This window comes from Neoarius graeffei, chromosome 6 (assembly GCF_027579695.1).
Source record: "Neoarius graeffei isolate fNeoGra1 chromosome 6, fNeoGra1.pri, whole genome shotgun sequence".
NCBI classification, from domain to species: Eukaryota; Metazoa; Chordata; class Actinopteri; order Siluriformes; family Ariidae; genus Neoarius; species Neoarius graeffei.
This window is the reverse complement of record NC_083574.1, coordinates 103,101,416-103,124,173: the sequence shown is the minus strand read 5'-3', so window position 1 is coordinate 103,124,173 and position 22,758 is coordinate 103,101,416. Positions and strand designations below refer to the sequence as shown.

Here is a 22,758-nt window from a genome sequence, read left to right as displayed (position 1 = left end):
GAAAGCCTCTACTTAAAAAGAATAATCTGGATGCTTCAGTATTGAACAACTACAGGCCAATATCAAATCCACCATTCATCGGGAAAATCCTTGAAAAAATTGTCTTCAATCAATTAACTGCCTTCTTGATATCAAACAGCTGTTTTGATAACTTTCAGTCAGGATTTCGTGCCAATCACAGCACTGAAACAGCGCTGATTAAAGTTATAAATGACATACTTCTTAATGCTGATGCAGGCAAAACATCGGTCCTGGTGTTACTGGACCTCAGTGCAGCTTTTGATACTGTTGATCACAACATACTGCTATATCGACTTGAACACTGGGTTGGGTCGACTGGTAAAGTTATCAATTGGTTAAAATCATACTTGAAAGATAGAAGCTTCTTTGTTACCATGGGAAATTGTACCTCAACATCAATGTCCTTGACCTGTGGTGTACCCCAGGGGTCGATCCTTGGACCATTACTATTCAACCTTTATATGCTCCCACTTGGACAAATTATCAAGAACAACTCAATTTTTTATCACTGCTATGCAGATGACACCCAAATTTATTTTGCTCTATCACCTAATGATTATGCCCCCCTTGAATGTCTCTGCCAGTGTATCGACCAAATCAACAACTGGATGTCACAATTTTCTTCAGCTGAACACAGATAAAACAGAAGTAATTCTATTTGGGGAAAAAAGATGAAAGACTCAGGATTACCACTATTCTTGACACAAAGGGGATTAAAACAAAAGATATGGTTAAAAATCTCGGTGTTTTCATTGACAGCGAGCTAAACTTTGACAGTCACATGAAAGCAATCACTAAAACGGCATTTTATCACCTAAAAACATTTCTAAACTAAGAGGACTTATGTCAAAAAATGATCTGGAAAAACTGATACATGCCTTCATCTCTAGTAGGGTTGATTACTGCAATGGCCTTTTCACAGGCCTGCCAAAAAAGACCATCAAACGACTTCAGCTGGTTCAAAATGCAGCGGCTAGGGTTCTCACACGAACAAAAAGAACAGAGCACATTACTCCAATTCTAAGGTCCCTTCACTGGCTTCCAGTAAGCTACAGAATTGACTTTAAAGCATTGCTGCTGGTGTACAAATCTCTAAATGGTACAGGGCCCAATTACCTCTCTGATATGTTGCAGCAGCCTAACCCAATCAGATCTACCAGATCGCAGCAGCAAAATTTACTATTAAAACCTGTTGTTAAAACAAAGTGTGGTGAAGCAGCTTTTAGCTACTATGCAGTACAGCTATGGAACCAACTCCCAGAGGACATCAAAAATGCTCCTGCTGTTGGCAGCTTCAAATCTAGGTTAAAGACCAAGCTGTTCTCAGATGCTTTCTGCTAACTGATAAATATCATCATCTTTACATGTTTTAAACTTTACTTAACTTTTATTCTATTTTATTCTGCTGTTTTTTTTACTGAACTTTTACTTCATTTTATTATTTTATTTCTACTATTGTTTAATTCTTATTTTTTTCTCTCTTCTTTCCCCTTTATTTTATGTAATTTTATTTTCTATTGTTTACTGTTTTGCCTTTACCTCTGTAAAGCACATTGAACTGCCACTGTGTATGAAATGCGCTATAGAAATAAACTTGCCTTGCCTTGCCTAAATGCATCCTTGATTATATTGGAGGGGACAGCATCATGGGGTGATGAAGTAGGGTTCATATGTTTTACTAAGTCGCTAAGCTCAGCAAAATTGGTGGAATGTGGCTGTAGCACCAGAGCAGCTTGGTAGCATAGCAGACAAAGGGGGAGAGAACTGTGATCTGATGTTATCCATTTTGCTAATGAAAAAAATCAAGAATTTCTCGCAGATATCAGTGGAGGCTTCAATATCTGGTGAAACTGGGGCTTGACAACTGAGTTTATTGTACTGAACAAAACTTTGGGCCTGTCAGAATGTTTACTAATTAAGTCAGAGAGGTGTTTTACTCTGGCTTTTTTGGCTGCAGTCTGGAAAGTTACCAGTGACAATTTAAAAATTTCAAACGAGACAGTGAGACGGTCTTTTTTCCATCTCTGTTCAGCTTTCCTACAGGCCTGTCTCAGAGTACATGTTTCTTCATCTAGCCAGTAGTGAGATTTAAGTTTGGGGCGACTGTGTCTGAGAGGGGCCACAGAATCAAGTATAGATGAGCAAGAGGAGTAAAAGAAGGCAATTAATTCATCTGGGCTAGAAATCTGGGATGCAGCTGAAATAGCAGAAGCAACAGCCTTACTATAAAAACTGTTAGAAAACTGTTCTGCAGTAAGCGAATTGATGTGGCGGGAGTAGTGGCCTGGGGCTCTAGCAGATCGCAGGGAAACGGAGAGAGTGAGATCAAATACAACAGGTTTATAATCAGAGAAAGTAGCATCCTCAATCATTATCAACAGAGAACCCATAAGATAAAATAAGGTCAAGAGTATAACCCTGTGTGTGGCCTTGTTTGTGTTGTGTCAAACCAAAGGCATCTAGTACACCACAAAACTCGCTAACCAAGGGTTTGCCTGGACAACAAACATGAATATTAAAATCACCCAGTAGCAACAGACGGTCATGCACCGTTACAAGATTCGAGAGAAGTTCAGAAAATTCAAAGTCCTCATCAGGCTTGGGAGGCCTGTAAATCAGCGCGCAAACCAGTGGAGACGTAGAAGATTCCACTTTTACGCATTGCAGTTCGAAGGAGGAGCAGATCACAAAGTTTTTGTATTTTAAAATCATTCTGGAAAACAAGAGCTACTCCGCCACCTCTTCCAAAGCACCTTGGGGTGCTAATGAATGAACAGTCATTTGGACAGAGTTCACCAAAGACGGATGACTCACCAGCTCCAGTGCCAATCCATGTCTCGGTTAGAAACAGTAAATCCAGATCACGTCGGGAGAAAAAGTCATTTAAAATGAAAGTCTTGTTTGACACGGACCTGCTATTGACCAAAGCCACCTTTGCCGTTGAGTGAGCCGCAGCCTGGCAGCGTCGAGAGAATTCCAGCGGGCGGATGTTCAGGTGATTCACCCCGCCGCTTCGGACGCGCAGCCTCGGCACAGCAGAGCAGTCGAGCAGTGGTCTCCGGTACAGACCAGTGGATAGGTCTACATGGCAGGAGTATCTCAGGTCCCATGAGCGCCGAGCCAGGTAGAGATCTTTGCGTGCTGGATAGACCACGGCTAGCTGACATGACCATGGCTGCGCAGGACAAACAGTTACTCCTCTCCTGATCTTCACTCGGAGGCCTCCGCGTTTTACCCCTCCGTCTACGCCGTTTCTTGCGGTGAGAGATGTAGCAAGGTAGCCGATGAACACACTCGGCAGAGGGGTGAATGAACGAGGGATGACATCTGCTGTGTGGTGCAGGATACCCACTAGAATGTGCCACCAATGAGTTTTTGAGATCCAATAAAAACTGCCAATCACAAGTCCATATAGATGCATCGGAGCAATGCCAGATCAGTACAAACAGAAGCACGAACAGACCGAACACAGATAACACAGGTAAGAGCTGACGGGGCTGACGGCAAGCCGACAAACACACTGGTACCATCTTGCCAAGACCAGCAAGTACCCCACCTCGGGCTCTTTAAAATGGTAAAGAGCTATTGTGCGATTGTGTACAAATAAGTTTAACAAGAAATCGGAGCTCTCTTTACAGACTGCTGAAAGATAAAGAAAAGAGAAGCAAATGGAGGCAGTAAAAATGTTCATAAAAGTTTAAGAAAATACCCATTTGTTATTAATTTTTTCATTTTTACTAAAGAATATTTTAGTTAACATGCTATTATATGTTAATCCAATCTTTACAAATGTGGGTAAATAATTATTGTTGGTTATTAAGATGATAAATGTTGTTAATTTAACAAAAGGAATATTAAAGTTTATAAGGAATAGGAACTGTGAGTTGGCCTTGTGGTTAGCGTGTCCGCCTCTCAACCGGGAGATAGTGAGTTCAACTTGCAGTCGGGTCATACCAAAGACCATCATAAAAATGGTCCTTACTGCTATCTGGTGATGTGCCACAGTACAGATGCAAGTTGGGAGTTAAACTCTTGCAATTAACAGAGGACCCACCCCCCACTGTAACCCTAGCTGTGTAATAGGCGAGAGGCCGAGGGCTACCGAAACGGAGATTGGCGATGCCCAGTGAGCCTTGTAGCATGGGAAGGACCTTGAAAGAATAGGAAAATAAACATTGCAATTTTCTGGTCATAAAACTCCTTTTTTTCATTTGATACTTTTTTTTCCAAAAATATTGTGAGGAAATCGAATTGCGGACCCAATATCATGAATCAAATCGTGAATTGTTACACACTAAAAAATGTTTTTTGTTGTTTTGAATTAAAGTGAGTTACCTGGTTGCCTTAAAATTTTGAGTTCATTAAAACTCATACAGTAAGTTAGCATAATGAGGCAATCAAGTTGCATTGTGCTAACTTAGGATAGGAGTTTCAACAAACTTGACATTTCAAGGCAACCAGGTTAATCACTTTGCCCATGGAGCCTGGCCGGGCTCAGCCCGAAGCGGTGACGTGGGTCTTACCTCCTGTGGGTTCACCACCCACAGAGGTGGTGGTAGTAGTAGGGGGCTGGTGCAGTGTGGATTGGGTGGCAGTCGAAGGCAGGGGCTTCGACGACCTGATCCCCGAACACAGCGGCTAGCTGTTGGGACATAGAATGCCACTTCACTGGGGGGAAAGAGCCTGAGGTTGTGTGGGAGGTTGAGAGGTACCGGCTAGAGATAGTCGGGCTCATCTCCATGCACAGCTTGGGCTCTGGAACCTATCTCCTCAAGAGGGGCTGGACTCTCCACTTCTCTGGAGTCGCCCACAGTGAGCGGCGGTGGGCTGGTGTGGGCTTGCTTATAGCTCCACAGCTCAGCTGCCATGTGTTGGAGTTTACCCCAGTGAATGAGAGGGTCACCTCTCTGTGCCTTCGGGTTGGGGAGAGGGCTCTTGCTGTTGTTTGTGCCTACGGGCCGAATAGCAGTATAGAGTATTCGGCCTTCTTGGGGTCCCTGGGAGAGGTACTGAGAGGTGCTCAGACTAGGGACTCCATTGTTCTACTGGGGGACTTCAACGCTCACGTGGGTGACGACAGTGACACCTGGAGGGGCGTGATTGGGAGGAACGGCCTCCCCGATCTGAACCCGAGTGGTGCTTTGTTATTGGACTTCTGTGCTAGTCATGGTTTGTCCATAACGAACATCATGTTCGAGCATAGGGGTGTCCATAAGTGCACGTGGCACCAGGACACCTTAGGTCAGAGGTCGATGATCGACTTTGTTGTTGTTTCATCTGATCTCCGGTCCTATGTCTTGGACACTCGGGTGAAGAGGGGGCTGAGGTGTCAATTGATCACCACCTGGTGGTGAGTTGGATCCGCTGGCGGAGGAGGAAGCCAGATAGACCTGGCAGGCCCAAATGTATGGTGAGGGTCTGCTGGGAACATCTGGCCGAGCACTCTGTCGGGGAGGTCTTTAACTCCCACCTCCAGGAGAGCTTCTCCCAGCTCCCGAGGGAGGCGGGAGACATTGAGTCTGAGTGGGCCATGTTCTCTGCCTCCATTGTTGACGCAGCTGTTCGGAGCTGTGGCTGCAAGGTCTCCGGTGCCTGTCATGGCGGCAATCCCCGAACCCGGTGGTGGACACCGGAAGTAAGGGATGCTGTCAAGCTGAAGGAGTCCTATCGGGCCATGTTGGCCTCTGGGACTCCTGAGGCAGCTGATGGGTATCGGCAGGCCAGGCGTGCCACAGCTTGGGCAGTTTCGGAGGCAAAAACTCGGAACTGGGAGGAGTTTGGTGAGGCCATGGAGGAGGACTATCGGTCGGCCTCGAAGAAATTCTGGCGAACCGTCCGGCGCCTCAGGAGGGGGAAGCAGTACTCCTGCCAACACTGTTTTACAGTGCAGGTGGGGAGCTGTTGACCTCGACTGGGGATATTGTTGGGTGGTGGAAGGAATATTTCGAGCATCTCCTCAATCTCACCGCCACGTCTTCCATTGAGGAAGCGGAGGCTGATGACTCAGAGGTGGACTCGTCCATTACCCAAGCCGAAGTCACTGAGGTGGTTTGCAAGCTCCGCGGTGGCAAGGCACCGGGGGTGGATGAGATCCACCCTGAGTATCTCAAGTCTCTGGATGTTGTGGGGCTGTCTTGGCTGACACGCCTCTGCAACATCGTGTGGCGGTTGGGGACAGTGCCTCTGGAGTGGCAGACCGGAGTGGTGGTCCCTCTTTTTACAACCCCGATTCCAAAAAAGTTGGGACAAAGTACAAATTGTAAATAAAAACAGAATGCAATAATTTACAAATCTCAAAAACTGATATTGTATTCACAATAGAACATAGACAACATATCAAATGTCGAAAGTGAGACATTTTGAAATTTCATGCCAAATATTGGCTCATTTGAAATTTCATGACAGCAACACATCTCAAAAACGTTGGGACAGGGGCAATAAGCGGCTGGAAAAGTTAAAGGTACAAAAAAGGAACAGCTGGAGGACCAAATTGCAACTCATTAGGTCAATTGGCAATAGGTCATTAGCATGACTGGGTATAAAAAGAGCATCTTGGAGTGGCAGCGGCTCTCAGAAGTAAAGATAGGAAGAGGATCACCAATCCCCCTAATTCTGTGCCAACAAATAGTGGAGCAATATCAGAAAGAAGTTCGACAGTGTAAAATTGCAAAGAGTTTGAACATATCATCAAAAGATTCAGAGAATCTGGAAGAATCTCTGTGCGTAAGGGTCAAGGCCGGGAAACCATACTGGGTGCCCGTGATCTTTGGGCCCTTAGATGGCACTGCATCACATACAGGCATGCTTCTGTATTGGAAATCACAAAATGGGTTCAGGAATATTTCCAGAGAACATTATCTGTGAACACAATTCACCGTGCCATCCGCCATTGCCAGCTAAAACTCTATAGTTCAAAGAAGAAGCCATATCTAAACATGATCCAGAAGCACAGACGTCTTCTTTGGGCCAAGGCTCATTTAAATGGACTGTGGCAAAGTGGAAAACTGTTCTGTGGTCAGACGAATCAAAATTTGAAGTTCTTTATGGAAATCAGGGACGCTGTGTCATTCGGACTAAAGAGGAGAAGGATAACTCAAGTTATCAGCGCTCAGTTCAGAAGCCTGCATTTCTGATGGTATGGGGTTGCATTAGTGAGTGTGGCATGAGCAGCTTACACATCTGGAAAGACACCATCAATGCTGAAAGGTATATCCAGGTTCTAGAACAACATATGCTCCCATCCAGACGACGTCTCTTTCAGGGAAGACCTTGCATTTTCCAACATGACAATGCCAAACCACATACTGCATCAATTACAGCATCATGGCTGCGTAGAAGAAGGGTCCGGGTACTGAACTGGCCAGCCTGCAGTCCAGAACTTTCACCCATAGAAAACATTTGGTGCATCATAAAACGGAAGATACGACAAAAAAGACCTAAGACAGTTGAGCAACTAGAATCCTACATTAGACAAGAATGGGTTAACATTCCTATCCCTAAACTTGAGCAACTTGTCTCCTCAGTCCCCAAACGTTTACAGACTGTTGTAAAGAGAAAAGGGGATGTCTCACAGTGGTAAACATGGCCTTGTCCCAACTTTTTTGAGATGTGTTGTCATGAAATTTAAAATCACCTAATTTTTCTCTTTAAATGATGCATTATCTCAGTTTAAACATTTGATATGTCATCTATGTTCTATTCTGAATAAAATATGGAATTTTGAAACTTCCACATCATTGCATTCCGTTTTTATTTACAATTTGTACTTTTGTCCTAACTTTTTTGGAATCGGGGTTGTAAGAAAGGGGACTGGAGAATGTGCTCCAATTATAGGGGAATCACACTTCTCAGCCTCCCCAGGAAGGTTTACTCCAGGGTACTGGAGAGGAGAATTCGGCCGATAGTCGAACCTCGGATCCAGGAGGAACAATGCGGTTTTCGTCCTGGTTGTGAAACACTGGACCAGCTCTATACCCTTCATAGGGTGATCGAGGGTTCATGGGAGTTTGCCCAACCAGTTCACATGTGCTTTGTGGATCTGGAAAAGGCATTTGACCATTTCCCTCATGGTATTCTGTGGGGGGTGCTTTGGGAGTATGGGGTTCGGGGCTCTTTGCTATGGTAAGGGCTGTCCAGTCCCTGTACAAATGGAGCAGGAGTCTCGTTCGCATTGCCGGCAGTAAGTCAGACCTGTTCCCAGTGCATGTTGGACTCTGGCAGGGCTGCCCTTTGTCACCGGTTCTGTTCATAATTTTTATGGACAGAATTTCTCGGTGCAGCCAGGGGCCAGAGGGAGTCCTGTTTGGGAACCACAGGATTTCATCTCTGCTTTTTGCAGATGATGATGTCCTGTTGGCTTCTTCAAACCAGGACCTTCAGCATGCACTGGGGCGGTTTGCAGTCGAGTGTGAAGTGGCTGGGATGAGAATCGGCACCTCCAAGTCCGAGGCCATGGTTCTCAACCGGCAAAGGGTGGCTTGCCCTCTCCAGGTTGGTGGAGAAGTCCTGCCTCAAGTGGAGAAGTTTAAGTATCTCAGGATCTTGTTCACGAGTGAGGGAAGGATGGAGCGTGAGATCGACAGGCGGATCGGTGCAGCCTCCACAGTGATGTGGTTGCTTTACCGGTCCGTCGTGGTGAAGGAGCTGAGCCAAAAGACGAAGCTCTCGATTTACCAGTCGATCTATGTTCCGACTCTCACCTATGGTCATGAGCTTTGGGTAATGACCGAAAGAACAAGATCGCGGACACAAGCGGCCGAAATGAGTTTCCTTCGCAGGGTGGCTGGGCACTCCCTTAGGGTGAGAAGCACAATCACTCGGGAGGAGCTCGGAGTAGAGCCGCTGCTCCTCCACATCGAGAGGAATCAGCTGAGGTGGCTTGGGCATCTCTTTCGGATGCCTCCTGGACGCCTCCCTGGGGAGGTGTTCCAGGCATGTCCCCCCGGGAGGAGGCCCTGGGGAAGACCCAGGACACGCTGGAGGGACTATGTCTCTTGGCTGGCCTGGGAACGCCTCGGTGTTCTTCCCAAGGAGCTGGCCGAGGTGTCTGGGGAGAGGGAAGTTTGGGCTTCCATGCTGACTGCTGCCTCGGACCCGGACCCGGATAAGCGGATGAAGATGAGATGAGAGGAGGTTAACCACTTTCAATTAATGCAACAAATTATTTTTTACAGTATATGGGGTATAAAATAAAAAGAAGCCTGCTTGTGAAAGACATCATGGCTTCTGCAAAGCCCAGTATTTTCAATTTCTCTACTCTTTTTAATAAACATATATGCTATCTCTCTCTCTCTCTCTCTCTCTCTCACACACGCGCGCGCACACACCCTGTAATCTTCTGTTTAGTAACAGAAGTGAGTATGTCTTGGTCAGTGTGGTTTGGCTCCTCGCTGCTCTTCCTGAAGTCATGATAAAGGAGCAAATTGCAGTAAAACTGCCCTGAAATAACTGAACACGACATGCAGTTCATTTATAGTAATCTCAGGTTACTCCCTCGTGCACGACACACACATTGTTTGTGTTGCATAAATGAGCTGTGTGTGTGTTGGCACAGAGTGCTTGTCGGAGCTTGCCTACAGATATCCAATGACTAACAGGTCTTTTATGACCGAGACTGACTGACAGTGTTAATGTGGTGTGACGGTCACTTATTTTAATGTCCCTCTGTAATACATCTCCTTTATCTCTCTCTCTCTTCTCCTTGTTCTCTTGTTCACCCTTGGTGCATATTGTGTGTGTGTGTGTGTGTGTGTGTCTGTGTGTGTTTGCTGAGTCATGGCTTGATGTGCTGAGTGAGCATCTGCTCTAGCTGCTGGCTTTCAGGCCCTCCTACTCCACTTCTATTAATAAAGCAGAAGTGAGTGGGTATACACACACACACACACACACACACACACACTGTGTCAAGAACAACAGGTGTTCTTTGAAGCTCTTTAGACACTGCTGGTAACATTCCAATCTCATTTTTTATTGTCATTTTTGTTATGACAGAAATCATATACTGCAGTTCCCGCCCCTGGCGCCTTTGTCACCGGTCGTACCGCAGTTCCCGCCCCCGGCGCCTTTTGTCACCGGTCGTACCGCAGTTCCCGCCCCCGGCGCCTTTTGTCACCGGTTGTACCGCAGTTCCCGCCCCGGCGCCTTTGTAACCACCTGCAGTATTAATACTGTCATGTCTATGGCAATGTTATTCTTTAAACTTTTGTGGCATATATGTGTGTGTGTGTGTGTGTGTGTGTGTGTGTGTGTGTGTGTGTGTTTGCAGGCGTACGGTTCGGGGTGTGATATCGTGATCTTGGCCAGTGATTTTGAATGTGTGCAGATTATCCCTGGAGCTCAGCATGGGAACATCCAGGTGGGGTGTGTGGAGTGTTCACACCAGCTGGGACGGGTAAGACACACACACACACACACACGCAGCTGATGTGTGGTCAAATACAGAAAATTCAGCGAGTAAAGTTATGTCTGTAGTTGGATTTTAAAAGATTATTGAAATGAAATAAAAGTTTTCTAAATAAACTGTTCTTGTAACAGAAGTTGTAATGCTGAAGACGCTGTTTTATTGTTATTAGAGGACGTATGTAAAGCTGTAAATGTTTACTCGCTGAGTCCCAGATGGAGTGCACTACATGTCGTCTACTTCAATTGATTTATCGATGTTGTAGATTAGATATATTCCCATCCTTATTCCACACTGGCCACATTGTTGATTTTAGATCGCCGCATCGTATGGAAACACAGTGTGCATTTTCGAACCAAGCTCCACCAACCTGAACAAGAGACACAAGGTCAGTGTCCATGATGATGATGATGATGGGTTTGTAGAGGGTGGGAGGGGGTGTGTGTTTGTGCATGCATGTGATGATCGATGATACGGTTCATGTATAATGATGCTTGTAATTAATAATAAGTAAAGTGATAAAAGAAGCTAATAGATCATGTGATCACGTTAATGATGATAGTAGTGTAGAAATATCTATTATTATTATTATTATTATTATTATTACATGCTCATGACTAATACATTTCTCCATGAAGAAATATCCTCATCGTGTGTTTTACTGTTTTGTGAGATGATTGTGTAGTTGGTGTTTTTGTGACTCTTTGTGTGATGATTTCAATGACAGCAACTGAACTACCAGTGGCAGAAGACTGGACAATTTCTCCTCAATGCCATGACCTACAACCTGGCCTGGGACCCCCAAGGTGAGGGAGGGAGTGTGTGTGTGAGAGAGTGATGTACTATGAGGATGAGTGTTTCAGGTGTATGCTCAGAGCTGAAGTATACTAGTGCCTGTGTGTGTTATTAACTGAAGTAGAAGCGTTGGGTGTCGGCTATAGATTGGAGTACACTGGTGCTCGTGTGTGTGCGCACTGCAGACTGGAGCTAAACGCAAGTGCTGGCTAGGAATTAGAGAGTGCTAGAGTCAGGGAACACAAGATCAAAATCATACATACAGTGCCCATAATATTTGTTCAATGTCCTTTAACGAGTTTCCCCTGGACCAGATGCCTTTGTTCACCATCAGCAAACTTCTGTCAGAATTCTGGTTGTGTACAGTGGTGCTTGAAAGTTTGTGAACCCTTTAGAATTTTGTATATTTCAGCATAAATACGACCTAAAACATCAGATTTTCACACAAGTCCTAAAAGTAGATAAAGAGAACCCAGTTAAACAAATGAGACAAAAATATTATACTTGGTCATTTATTTATTGAGGAAAATGATCCAATATTACATATCTGTGAGTGGCAAAAGTATGTGAACCTTTGCTTTCAGTATCTGGTGTGACCCTCTTGTGCAGCAATAACTGCAACTAAACGTTTGCGGTAACTGTTGATCAGTCCTGCACACCGGCTTGGAGGAATTTTAGCCCATTCCTCCGTACAGAACAGCTTCAACTCTGGGATGTTGGTGGGTTTCCTCACATGAACTGCTCGCTTCAGGTCCTTCCACAACATTTCCATTGGATTAAGGTCAGGACTTTGACTTGGCCATTCCAAAACATTAACTTTATTCTTCTTTAACCATTCTTTGGTAGAACGACTTGTGTGCTTAGGGTTGTTGTCTTGCTGCATGACCGACCTTCTCTTGAGATTCAGTTCATGGACAGATGTCCTGACATTTTCCTTTAGAATTCGCTGGTATAATTCAGAATTCATTGTTCCATCAATGATGGCAAGCCGTCCTGGCCCAGATGCAGCAAAACAGGCCCAAACCATGATACTACCACCACCATGTTTCACAGATGGGATAAGGTTCTTATGCTGGAATGCAGTGTTTTCCTTTCTCCAAACATAATGCTTCTCATATAAACCAAAAAGTTCTATTTTGGTCTCATCTGTCCACAGAAGATTTTTCCAATAGCCTTCTGGCTTGTCCACGTGATCTTTAGCAAACTGCAGACGAGCAGCAATGTTCTTTTTGGAGAGCAGTGGCTTTCTCCTTGCAACCCTGCCATGCACACCATTGTTGTTCAGTGTTCTCCTGATGGTGGACTCATGAACATTGTCTAATGTGAGAAAGGCCTTCAGTTGCTTAGAGGTTACCCTGGGGTCCTTTGTGACCCTGCCGACTAGCTATTACACACCTTGCTCTTGGAGTGATCTTTGTTGGTCGACCACTCCTGGGGAGGGTAACAATGGTCTTGAATTTCCTCCATTTGCGCATGATCTGTCTGACTGTGGATTGGTGGAATCCAAACTCTTTAGAGATGGTTTTGTAACTTTTTCCAGCCTGATGAGCATCAACAACGCTTTTTCTGAGATCCTCAGAAATCTCCTTTGTTCATGCCATGATACACTTCCACAAACATGTGTTGTGAAGATCAGACTTTGATAGATCCCTGTTCTTGAAATAAAACAGCGTGCCCACTCACACCTGATTGTCATCCCATTGATTGAAAACACCTGACTCTAATTTCACCTTCAAATTAACTGCTAATCCTAGAGGTTCACATACTTTTGCCACTCACAGATATGTAATATTGGATCATTTTCCTCAATAAATAAATGACCAAGTATAATATTTTTGTCTCATTTGTTTAACTGGGTTCTCTTTATCTACTTTTAGGACTTATGTGAAAATCTGATGTTTTAGGTCGTATTTATGCTGAAATATAGAAAATTCTAAAGGGTTCACAAACTTTCAAGCACCACTGCATTTGTCCGTTCTTCTTGGCAGAATTGGTAGACTTCTATTAAATCTGTGTGTTTTCTGTCTCAGACCCACCTGTTTTCAATAGTGTTGAGGTCAGGACTTGTTTTAAGCTTAACGTTCGCTTGCTTTATCCTCCACAACCAGCTCTGATGTGTGTTTTTGAGATCATTGTCCTGTTGGAACACACAACTGTGTCCAAGTTTCCATCGTCTAACTGATGGCTTGAGGTTATGCTGAAGAATTCTGAGGTTCTTCATGATTAAATCCACTTTGTGCAGTTCACCTGGCAGCAAAACAGCCCCAGAGCCTGATGCTCCCACCACCGTGCTTCTTCACAGTTATCATTACAGTGTTCTTGGGGTTGAATGCTTCACCTTTACTCCTCCAAACATACCTTTGGTCATTGTGGCCAAACTTTTTTCTCCAGAACCTTTTTCTTTGTCCATGTGATCAGCTGCAAGTTTTAGGTGTGGATTTTGGAGCAGGGGTGTCTTTCTCAGGCAGCAGCAGCCTCTCAGTCCATGGTGATGTAAAACTCTCTCGACTTGTAGACAGTGACCCTGGTGTTCCAGCAGCTTCCAGTTCATGGCAGGCCTGTGCCTTGGTGGTTCCTGGGTTGTTTCTGACCATCTGAACCAATTTCCTCTCAGCTGAAGGTGACGGTTTGGGTCTTCAGCTGGAGCTTGGTAAAGTGTCTACACATCCCAATAACCTGTACTCGTCACATAAACCCTTTATATGTTGTGCACTGAGAAACTACCAGCTGTAGTCACTCATCATCATGAGGAGGAAGTTAAGAGGCTGGCAAGTGAAGACATTTTGTGGTTTCAGCACCACTGAATTAATAATCTAAGTAGCTGTATGTATAATTTTGACCCTGTGTTGAGTTCAGGAATTCCAGAATAAGTGAATAACCTTTGAAAATTATGAAATTGTTTTTTCGATTCCAGATGTATGATTATACAGTGAACCCTCGTTTATCGCGGGGGTTACATTCCAAAAAGGACCCACGATAGGCGAAATCCGTGAAATAGTCAACTTTATTTTTTTACAACTATTATACAATACAAATGTAAAGCATTTGTTTAAGAAATTAAAAAAAAACGTTCTTGCAAATAACTATGACAGTTTTTAATACTTTTAAAATAATAATACTGTAATAATACTGTAAAATAATATTTTTAATAATGAATACGAGGTTAGACACATTGCGACTCACGCGTATTTCACAGTCCCTCTGACTGTGCCTCTTCGTCCTGACTCCGCTCCGCTGTAGCGTCATTTTCTGCTGAAGGCTGTGGTGCAGGTGTCTTTTTCCGAGAGAAGAACATAGTTATGGGTAGTTGTTGGCACTCTTTTTTTCTTCTGGGCAAGAAGATTCTTGTAAACAGACATGCCACCTTCGATTATATTTGAAAACTGTAACGAGCGACACATCAACGGGTCCCATTCTTGTGCCACTCGCTGAAGTTCAGTGTTCTGAACACAATGCACTGTAAAAAAAAAATCTGCGAAACAGTGAAGCCGCAAAAGATGAACCGCGTTATAGCGAGGGTTCACTGTACAACATTCTGCGACAGAAAAAGAACAATAAAAAAATCACTGAAAGCCCAATACTGCTGTCACCTTCATATCTGTGATGAGTGTATGTAAACTTCTGACTGCAACTATAAAACTATTAAACCTGTTTCGAGACATATTTGCTGATTTTAAGACAAAAAAATCCTTATTCTTCTTTCTTGGTAAAATCTTTTGCCAATAAAGTGCAATTTCAAGCTTGAAAGAAGTAAAAATACACTATATGGCCAAAAGTATGTGCACCCCTGACCATCACACCCATAGGTGTTTCACTTTCGCATTACACTTTCCATTCAATGGAACTAAGGAACCCAGACCTGTTCTATCATGACGATGCTCCTGTACACAAAGCACAGGAGCTCCATGAAGGCATGGTGTGTGAAGGTTGGAGTGAAGAACTCGAGTGTCCTGCACAGAGCCCTGACTGAACTCAACCCCACTGAACACCTTTTGGGATGAACTGTAGTCTCATTAACCTCAACATCCCAACATCAGGGTCTGATCTCACTAATGCTCTTGTAGCTGAACTGAATGAACACGAATCCCCACAGCCAGCCACGCCCCCAAACCTTATAAAACCCTGTAATGGCAGCAAAGGGGGGCCAACTCCATCAACTTTATCTAGGGGAACATCGACCTGCAGATTCACAAGTCTTGGTCTCGAGTAGAAAATGAGATGTGGGCTGTTTGATCCGTCACAAAATGGTGGCGTTTCACTGGCGTACGCTAGCGTTTTCACTTCCTGCTCGGAATTTCTTTTTGTTTGCAATGTAGCACCTCTGTATATATCTATTTAGTGTGATGTGCTACAGATGTCTGTGCCGAGATGCCAACATTTACACTTTAACTGCAGCATTTATCATTTTTGACCCGTTGCTCTGGCGATACAGGAGGCACCTGAAAACTACAGGTTTCTGCATTTTCAGCTAAAAAAAGCAGCGGTGAACATGGTGAAACTCACTGAAGTGGAAATGATGCAGTGTGTGTGTGTTTGTTTTAACCATATGTTTCTCTATAGGTAACCGTATCCTGGCGGCAACGGAGTGGCTGCAACTTTGGGCTCCGCCCACCACAGACACACTACAGGAAGAAGATGAAGAAGAAAAATCACACCCCATCCTCAACGACTGGAAGTGTGTGTGGCAGTGCAAGTGAGTCAGATAGTGTGTTAGGGCTCGAGTGTGTACTGTAGGAGTGTTGGGGTTCAGTGAATTAATATAACGTGTATTCTGGATGTATAAAGTATGAAATCAAAATACAGGAGCCCAGTTAAAGCATTTTTATTGGTGATGACACTGTAAATTAGTATAAAAGGGTTCAGATGTACAATATTCACTATAGTAATGCTCAGGTGGACACTGGACTGAATGTAGCTTTAGAAAAAGGAAATGAAGGAAAAAAGGATGAAGGAGTTTATCAAGTGATGAAAGATTGGAGTAGAATCGGGCAATATCACACTTCCCAACACACACACACACACACACACACACGCGCGCGCACACTCACACACACGTGCGCGCGCAACCACTGAGAGTTTCAGTTCCACTGTGAAGTGTGCCTTCTGTGGATTTTCATTCCTTCTCTTATTTTATTTAAACTGGGAATAAAAGAACAGTCAAATATAAAGAAAATAAAAATATGTAAACCCTCGTGGCCAATAGTAAAGTTTAATATAATACAATACTGGACTAATATTATAATATGGAGGATGATAAATTATAAGAAGATGAAATAAAGCAAATGTACCAAAGCACAAATACCAAATTAAATAAAATTTACTTGTTTAATCAGTTAAATTCTTGGCAAAACTTGCATGGCAAATATAATAATTTATCAAATAAATAATATTATAATAATATTATAAAAATATTATCAAATAAAAAGTATGAATATAATTAATCTGTTTATATGTAAACATTTCCATTTCCAGAAAATAAATCTTTTCCAATTCAGTTCAAAATAATTGCGATTAATAAATAATACATATTAAATGTAATGTGTATATGTAACAGTATTAACACATGAAATAAATAAGAATATATAAATAAAGTACAGTATGTAAAATAAATGGAAATGTATATGATGTAAAAATAAGATGTTATTAAAATAACATTAAAATCCACAGCTGTGTGCTTTCAAAGAAAGTTAAAAAAAAGTTGGATTTATTACAAATAAATCTGAATAAGTGCATATAATAATTAATTAAAATTGCAGATAATTAAAAGGGCTGTATCTTTTCACCAAAAACCCTTTAAAAATAACCACTTTGCCAGAAACACTTTTTGTTTCTAGTGCTTAATTTTGTGTGTGTGTGTGTGTGTGTGTGTGTGTGTGTGTGTGTGTGTGTGTGTTTCTCAGGACTGCTTCTGCTGTGCGTATAATTAAATGGTCTCCTGACGGGGAATACTTCGCCACTGTGGGAAAGGTACTGCTCACTCACACACACACACACACACACACACACACACACACACGTTCTGAAAATTAGTGTCTGTCACACTCACAATTAGTCTCTCTCTCTCTCTCTCTCTCTCTCTCTCTCTCTCTCTCTCTCTCTCTCTTCCCAAAACCCAAAACACACATTCATGTCCACTTTTTTTTTCTATTTTTCTATCACTCTGTATCTCTTTCTCTCATCCCCCTCTCTCAGGATGACTGCCTGTTGAAGGTGTGGTACTCCACCCTGGGATGGAGGTCCGTGATGGTGGATGTGTGTGAGAGGAAGTCCGGCTCGCTCCACTTCTCCTTCATCTATCTGGCTCATCCCAGAACTGTCACCGGGTTCTCCTGGAGGAAGACCAGCAAATACATGGCCAAGTAAAAAAAAAAAAGCACACACACACACGTCTTGACTCACCCAAGTGTCTTGTTTAAAGTGTGTGATGTGGCACTGAAGGACGAACTGCTTCTCTATGTTGTGTAATGATAATGCAGTTAGAATGATACTAACACTAACAGGATAAACACTAAACTAGAGTGCACCAGTAGGGGGTGCTAAAGTGCTGCTCTACAGGCACTTTATGGATCCAGTATGTGTCTGTAATAGATGCACCTGCTACATTAAACACACAGAGATCAGTGCATCATTTTATAGTCTGGTGTGATATGTTGTTCACAAAGTAACTGTGTGTGTGTGTGTGTGTCAGGGGTTTGGTGTGTAACGTGTTGCTGACGTCGTGTGTGGACGGAATCTGTCGGCTGTGGAGCGAGACGCTGCTGCCGGAGGACAGTTTACTGGGAGGACAGATCACAGAGAACAACAGCTCCACATCATCACTACAGCACAGTGGGCAGAAAGATAAAATACAACACGCACTGGAGGTACACACACACACACACACACACATACACACACACACACACTGCCCACTCTTTATCACTATGACCTACTGGAATATATTAAAAGCTCATTTTGTGTAAAATATCTGTGTGTGTGTGTGTGTGTGTAGTCGATACACCACCTGAAGCAGCTCAGACGGGGTCGGAGGAGATCATCAGCTCTGGTCACACACACTGAGCTGTTGCCCAGCCAGCTGAACTCACACGACACACACCGGCACATCACACACCACGGCAACGCACTGTGTCACTTCCACATCTCAGCCAGCATTAACCCCAATACAGGTACACACACACACACACACACACACACACTTGCAGGTGCTGTATAAACCAGTTGCTCATTTATGTTTTTCAGAGACTTCAGGGAGTTTGTTCCTGATTGTGTTCATGAATTTTCAGAAAGACACTGAACAGAAACACGCTGATGGACAGTAGTGTGTGCGCCTCTTATCTGTTACGTAGTTTGTTCGTGGTTTGTGGTGTAGATTTGCTTTATGAAGGTTTGTCCATTTTACAAGAGATTCGGCCATTTATTGTTGTAGTTTGTGTTATTGTTGTATGGTTTTGGCTTTTTTCGGTTTTATGGTATTTTATTCCTTTACGGGAGGTCTGACCGTAGGTTAATGATCTGTTAGTGTTTTATATCGGTTTGCTGGTGAGTATTTTTTTGTAACGATAGTTAGAGATTTGTTGGAGCACTTCCTTACTGCATTTATGGCAGAAGAGCTGCGTTAGCGCTTAGAAATTTTGGTGTTTGTGTGTGAAATTGGTAATCACTGTACCTGTAAACAAACACATACTCAAGGTTATTTTTTATTTGCCATTTGTGCATAAACGAACAGTTCAGACACGTTGGAATTTTTGTGCAGGGCTCTGTCAGTCAACAGTTTAGGAAATAAAACACTATAATAAAATATATAACACTGTACAATACAGCATTAGGAAATAGAACGCGATCATAAAAAATATAAAGCACTATACAAAAAAGTGGTAATATGTACAAAATTTTAAATGCAAGTATTAAACATAAGGAGAGGGCAAATGTTAAGTAAGAGTAATAAAATAAAAGGCTAGTCCTGAGTGCTGTTCCTGGATTATGAAAAGAGGGGAAAGCTGTATGGAAATATTGCACATTGGGAGGGGAATGAAAGCTCCGTGGGGATATTGCACAGTTAGGATATTGCACATTTATCAGAGGGTATATAACTCATAATCCTATTTCACGGGTAATAATATATCACATATCACGTATGACAAGTGAAGTGAGGTAGTAACGGGTTATTGTTACACTTATTCAATAGTTTTGTTTTGCCATCAGTCTGACTGTGGCAGGGAAGAAGCTGTTGAAGAACCGTGTTCTATGAGTGATGGTGCTGTCCGCTCTGCTGCGTCTCAGGTTGTACGTGCGGTGTTTGTGTCTGAGCAGACAGTGAGCTGGGTGGAGCGAGTCTCTGGTGATTCCCTCTGCTCTTTTCCGACATCGCTGCACACACATAGGGTCCATGGAAGGAAGTTTTGTCCCTACATACTGTTGATCAGCAACCACTAAATTACAGCCAAACTGTAAAGTTTATTTTCAGCACAGCTGGAAGAACCATAGCTCCAAGACATAATGAGTCAGTAATGATTCACTGTCCGCAAAATACAGAATGTATAAATAGTGTGTGTGTGTGTGTGTCAGATATCCCAGCAGCTCTGGTCGGGTCCGGTCTCTTCTCCTCAGGAGACAGTAATGGAGGTTTCGTGGTTCACTGGCTGAATAATAAGGACCTGAGCTTCACCTCCTCCATGGACGTGTTCATGCAGCTCCTGAGGAAGTTCTCTGAGCAGAACCTCGAACACACCACTGACGACATCAAACAGGACGGAACTGCAAAGTTTGACTTCGGTACACACTCACACGCGCACTATCATTGATTCTGAAATCTATCCGTGCTACTATCATAAATACTGGAGTAGCACTCATCGTGTGGGAACAATAACAGAGGAACAAAATAGTGTAAATAGTGGAATCACATGTCTACCATGAACTCATTATCCAATAAACAAGCCAAGATAAACATTATTCTTCTCTCCACATTCACTGGATATGAGCGATCGCACGCTCTGATCGGCTACTCCACTACTATCATATCAGCTCATATACCATGAGTAGAGAAAAACAAAATGGCCGAGCGTGTTGCTGAACCAACCGAGGACGAAGTAAAAACTCTACTCAAAAACAAAACCCTAAAAATTATTAAAGATTTAAAAGAAACAGAAATAATTAAAATAATATAGTTGTGCCCTCCCAGTTCCACACTCCAGCCCAGTTGGTGGCGGTAAAACACGTTTAAGTTGGTTTGCCAACCACCTAAAAACCATAAAGACGATGACACCCCCCCCAAAAAAAAAAATGGAATAAAAGTATTGGATGGTAAGAACATATCCATACATGTCAACCCGTTTGGGTGTCCACCTGTAGCCTTATAGCCTTCGAATTGCACCAGACTTTTATTTTGATGTACATTTGTACAATACACATTTACTGCTCTCCTATTGGTCATAGGGGAGGCTGCTCCCACTGCAAAGGAAAATACTTTTCACAGACTCGGGGAAAACACTCAAACTCCACTGTCTGTGCACTGTCAGTCAAAGTGTCGGCTGCTCCCATTTCAATGGGATACTTTTCACAGAGACCGTTTTTGTCCACAGTCAGTCATGTTTATGATCTTGATGATAATCACTGGCCGCCTTCTTTGCCAGCTGTACCTGCCTTTCTGTGGGGGTGACGTCACAACAGAAGTCTGTGTTCAGTTTGCATTGCAGTAGTGCAGTAAGGGCCTCTGCATGCTCTTGCGACAAGGCTTTCGCAGACAGCTTTTCGCAGACAGTTGTAATTTATCGTTGAGCGGGGAGTAATAGGTGTGCGCGATGTTATTCACCGCCACAACGCAAGGGGGCGCGAAATCGCTAGGAGTAGTTGGTGGGTGTGGTTAGTGGAGTGTTTATCCTCCGGTTACTTATAATGACTAGAACTGGAGTCGTATAGATGTACATCCTTCCTCACTTCCTCGATCAACCGCTCTTCGTGCTGCTCCATCTTCGCTCGTGTTTTTAAAAATGCCGGCCGTGAAAACAAACCAAACCGGTAAAGTAGGGAAGCGGAAGTGCGTGTACAGCAGATGTAGAGTGGACCAATCAGAGCCCTCTTGTCTGCGATGCTGTCTGCGAGGCTTCTGCGGTGGTCACAATTTTTGGGAGGTGCGCGCAGAGCGTCTGCGAAGGTGGGGGGGCTACGCATACGCCGTCTGCGACGCCGTCTGCAAGGACTGGGTTGTCAGCATAAATTGGCCTTAAGGGTGTCTGTGCCCAGGTTTTTTCTGCAGTCAGTGTGGATTTTCCTGACCTGTGAGAATACCCTCTCACAGTCAGCATTGCTGCGAGGTAGACACAGCGATGCCTCCATAGTTTTTCTCAGGTTTGGAAATCTCTCCTGTCCGCATCTGTGCATGACCGGAACGAGTGAAGTTTCGCAGTCGCGATACTGCACGAGGCTTGAGGAATAAACATCCGGTTTCACATAGTCTGGGTTATCTGCCCCTGCATACACGCTGGTCTTTGTCTATAAATCAAGCTTTTGTATGTTTTTGTGACGATCAGCTGACGATGTTCAAGTAAGCTACACAAAATAAATTTAAGTCAGAAAATACTGAAAATCCGTAAGACTTTGTTTGTACGCCCGTACGCCCTTGAAATGAGCTAAAATCCGTATAATTTCCGGACAATCTGTATAGGTTGACATGTATGCATACTGTATCTTTAAAAAAAAAAAAAGAATTATTATTATTATTATTATTATTATTGCATTTTTCACAAATTGCTCCTGTCATTTCGCCGGTTTGTTTACATTCTAAGCGGAAATGATTTTATTGGATGTTTTGTAGAACGTTTTTATTTATCGAATTTGCAAAAAATAAAAATGCTCTGTTTCTCAAAATCCAGTGAATGTGGATAGAATAAAACAGTTATTCTACTCATTCTCGTCGTACACGGATTATAGACAACTCGGTGCTACGCGCCTCGTCGGCTATCAGCTCATGTACGACTCGATTTCATGGAATAACTGTTAATTAGCACAGCTGTCGGGTAAATGTTATATCAGATGAGCTTCGTAGAGGAGTAGTGTTTCTCATAGCAAATGCCGAATGATAGAGGTATTTAACATAGCCTGTCTGTAAGGCTGTAAACTGTGTGTGGTGCTGTAGATCTGGATGAGATGTCCGATAAAGCATCAGAGCATGATGACGGAGAGCAGGAGGGCAGTACGAAGGCGTCGTCCCCCGGCTCCAGCAGCAGTCTCCCTCCTCCCTCCGTCCTCCTGGAGCGCAAGATGGAGTCCCTCACTCTGGAGTGGAACCGCAGCCCTGACATGCTCTTCACCATCCACCCGGTCGACGGATCCTTCCTCGTCTGGCACATCAAGTACCTGGACGAGTACATCCCCGGAATCTTCCGCCAGGTCCAGGTCAGCGCGTGCACGCTCCTGCTTTATCCCGCTGCAGATAAAACACTGCCTGCTGGGCAAACTGTTTCAATACCGAAGTGTACAGCGGATACTGGAGTATCACGGACAAACACAGGTCCCGCGGGTCCTTAAAAAGTCTTAAATACTACTTT

General features: G+C 43.6%; 1 protein-coding gene across 8 annotated transcripts in view; it reads left to right on the top strand.

The window, feature by feature from the left end:
• Positions 1-22,758, top strand: part of dmxl2 (Dmx-like 2) — an 82,057-nt gene that overhangs the window by 9,855 nt on the left and 49,444 nt on the right. For all 8 annotated transcript variants that reach the window (XM_060924255.1, XM_060924252.1, XM_060924251.1 and 5 more), the window contains exons 2-11: positions 10,286-10,411; positions 10,737-10,808; positions 11,148-11,226; positions 15,776-15,908; positions 17,116-17,182; positions 17,408-17,574; positions 17,904-18,078; positions 18,207-18,381; positions 19,781-19,987; positions 22,347-22,606. In XM_060924255.1, coding sequence (XP_060780238.1) covers positions 10,286-10,411; positions 10,737-10,808; positions 11,148-11,226; positions 15,776-15,908; positions 17,116-17,182; positions 17,408-17,574; positions 17,904-18,078; positions 18,207-18,381; positions 19,781-19,987; positions 22,347-22,606 — 1,461 coding nt within the window. The remainder of the gene's footprint in view (positions 1-10,285; positions 10,412-10,736; positions 10,809-11,147; positions 11,227-15,775; positions 15,909-17,115; positions 17,183-17,407; positions 17,575-17,903; positions 18,079-18,206; positions 18,382-19,780; positions 19,988-22,346; positions 22,607-22,758) is intronic.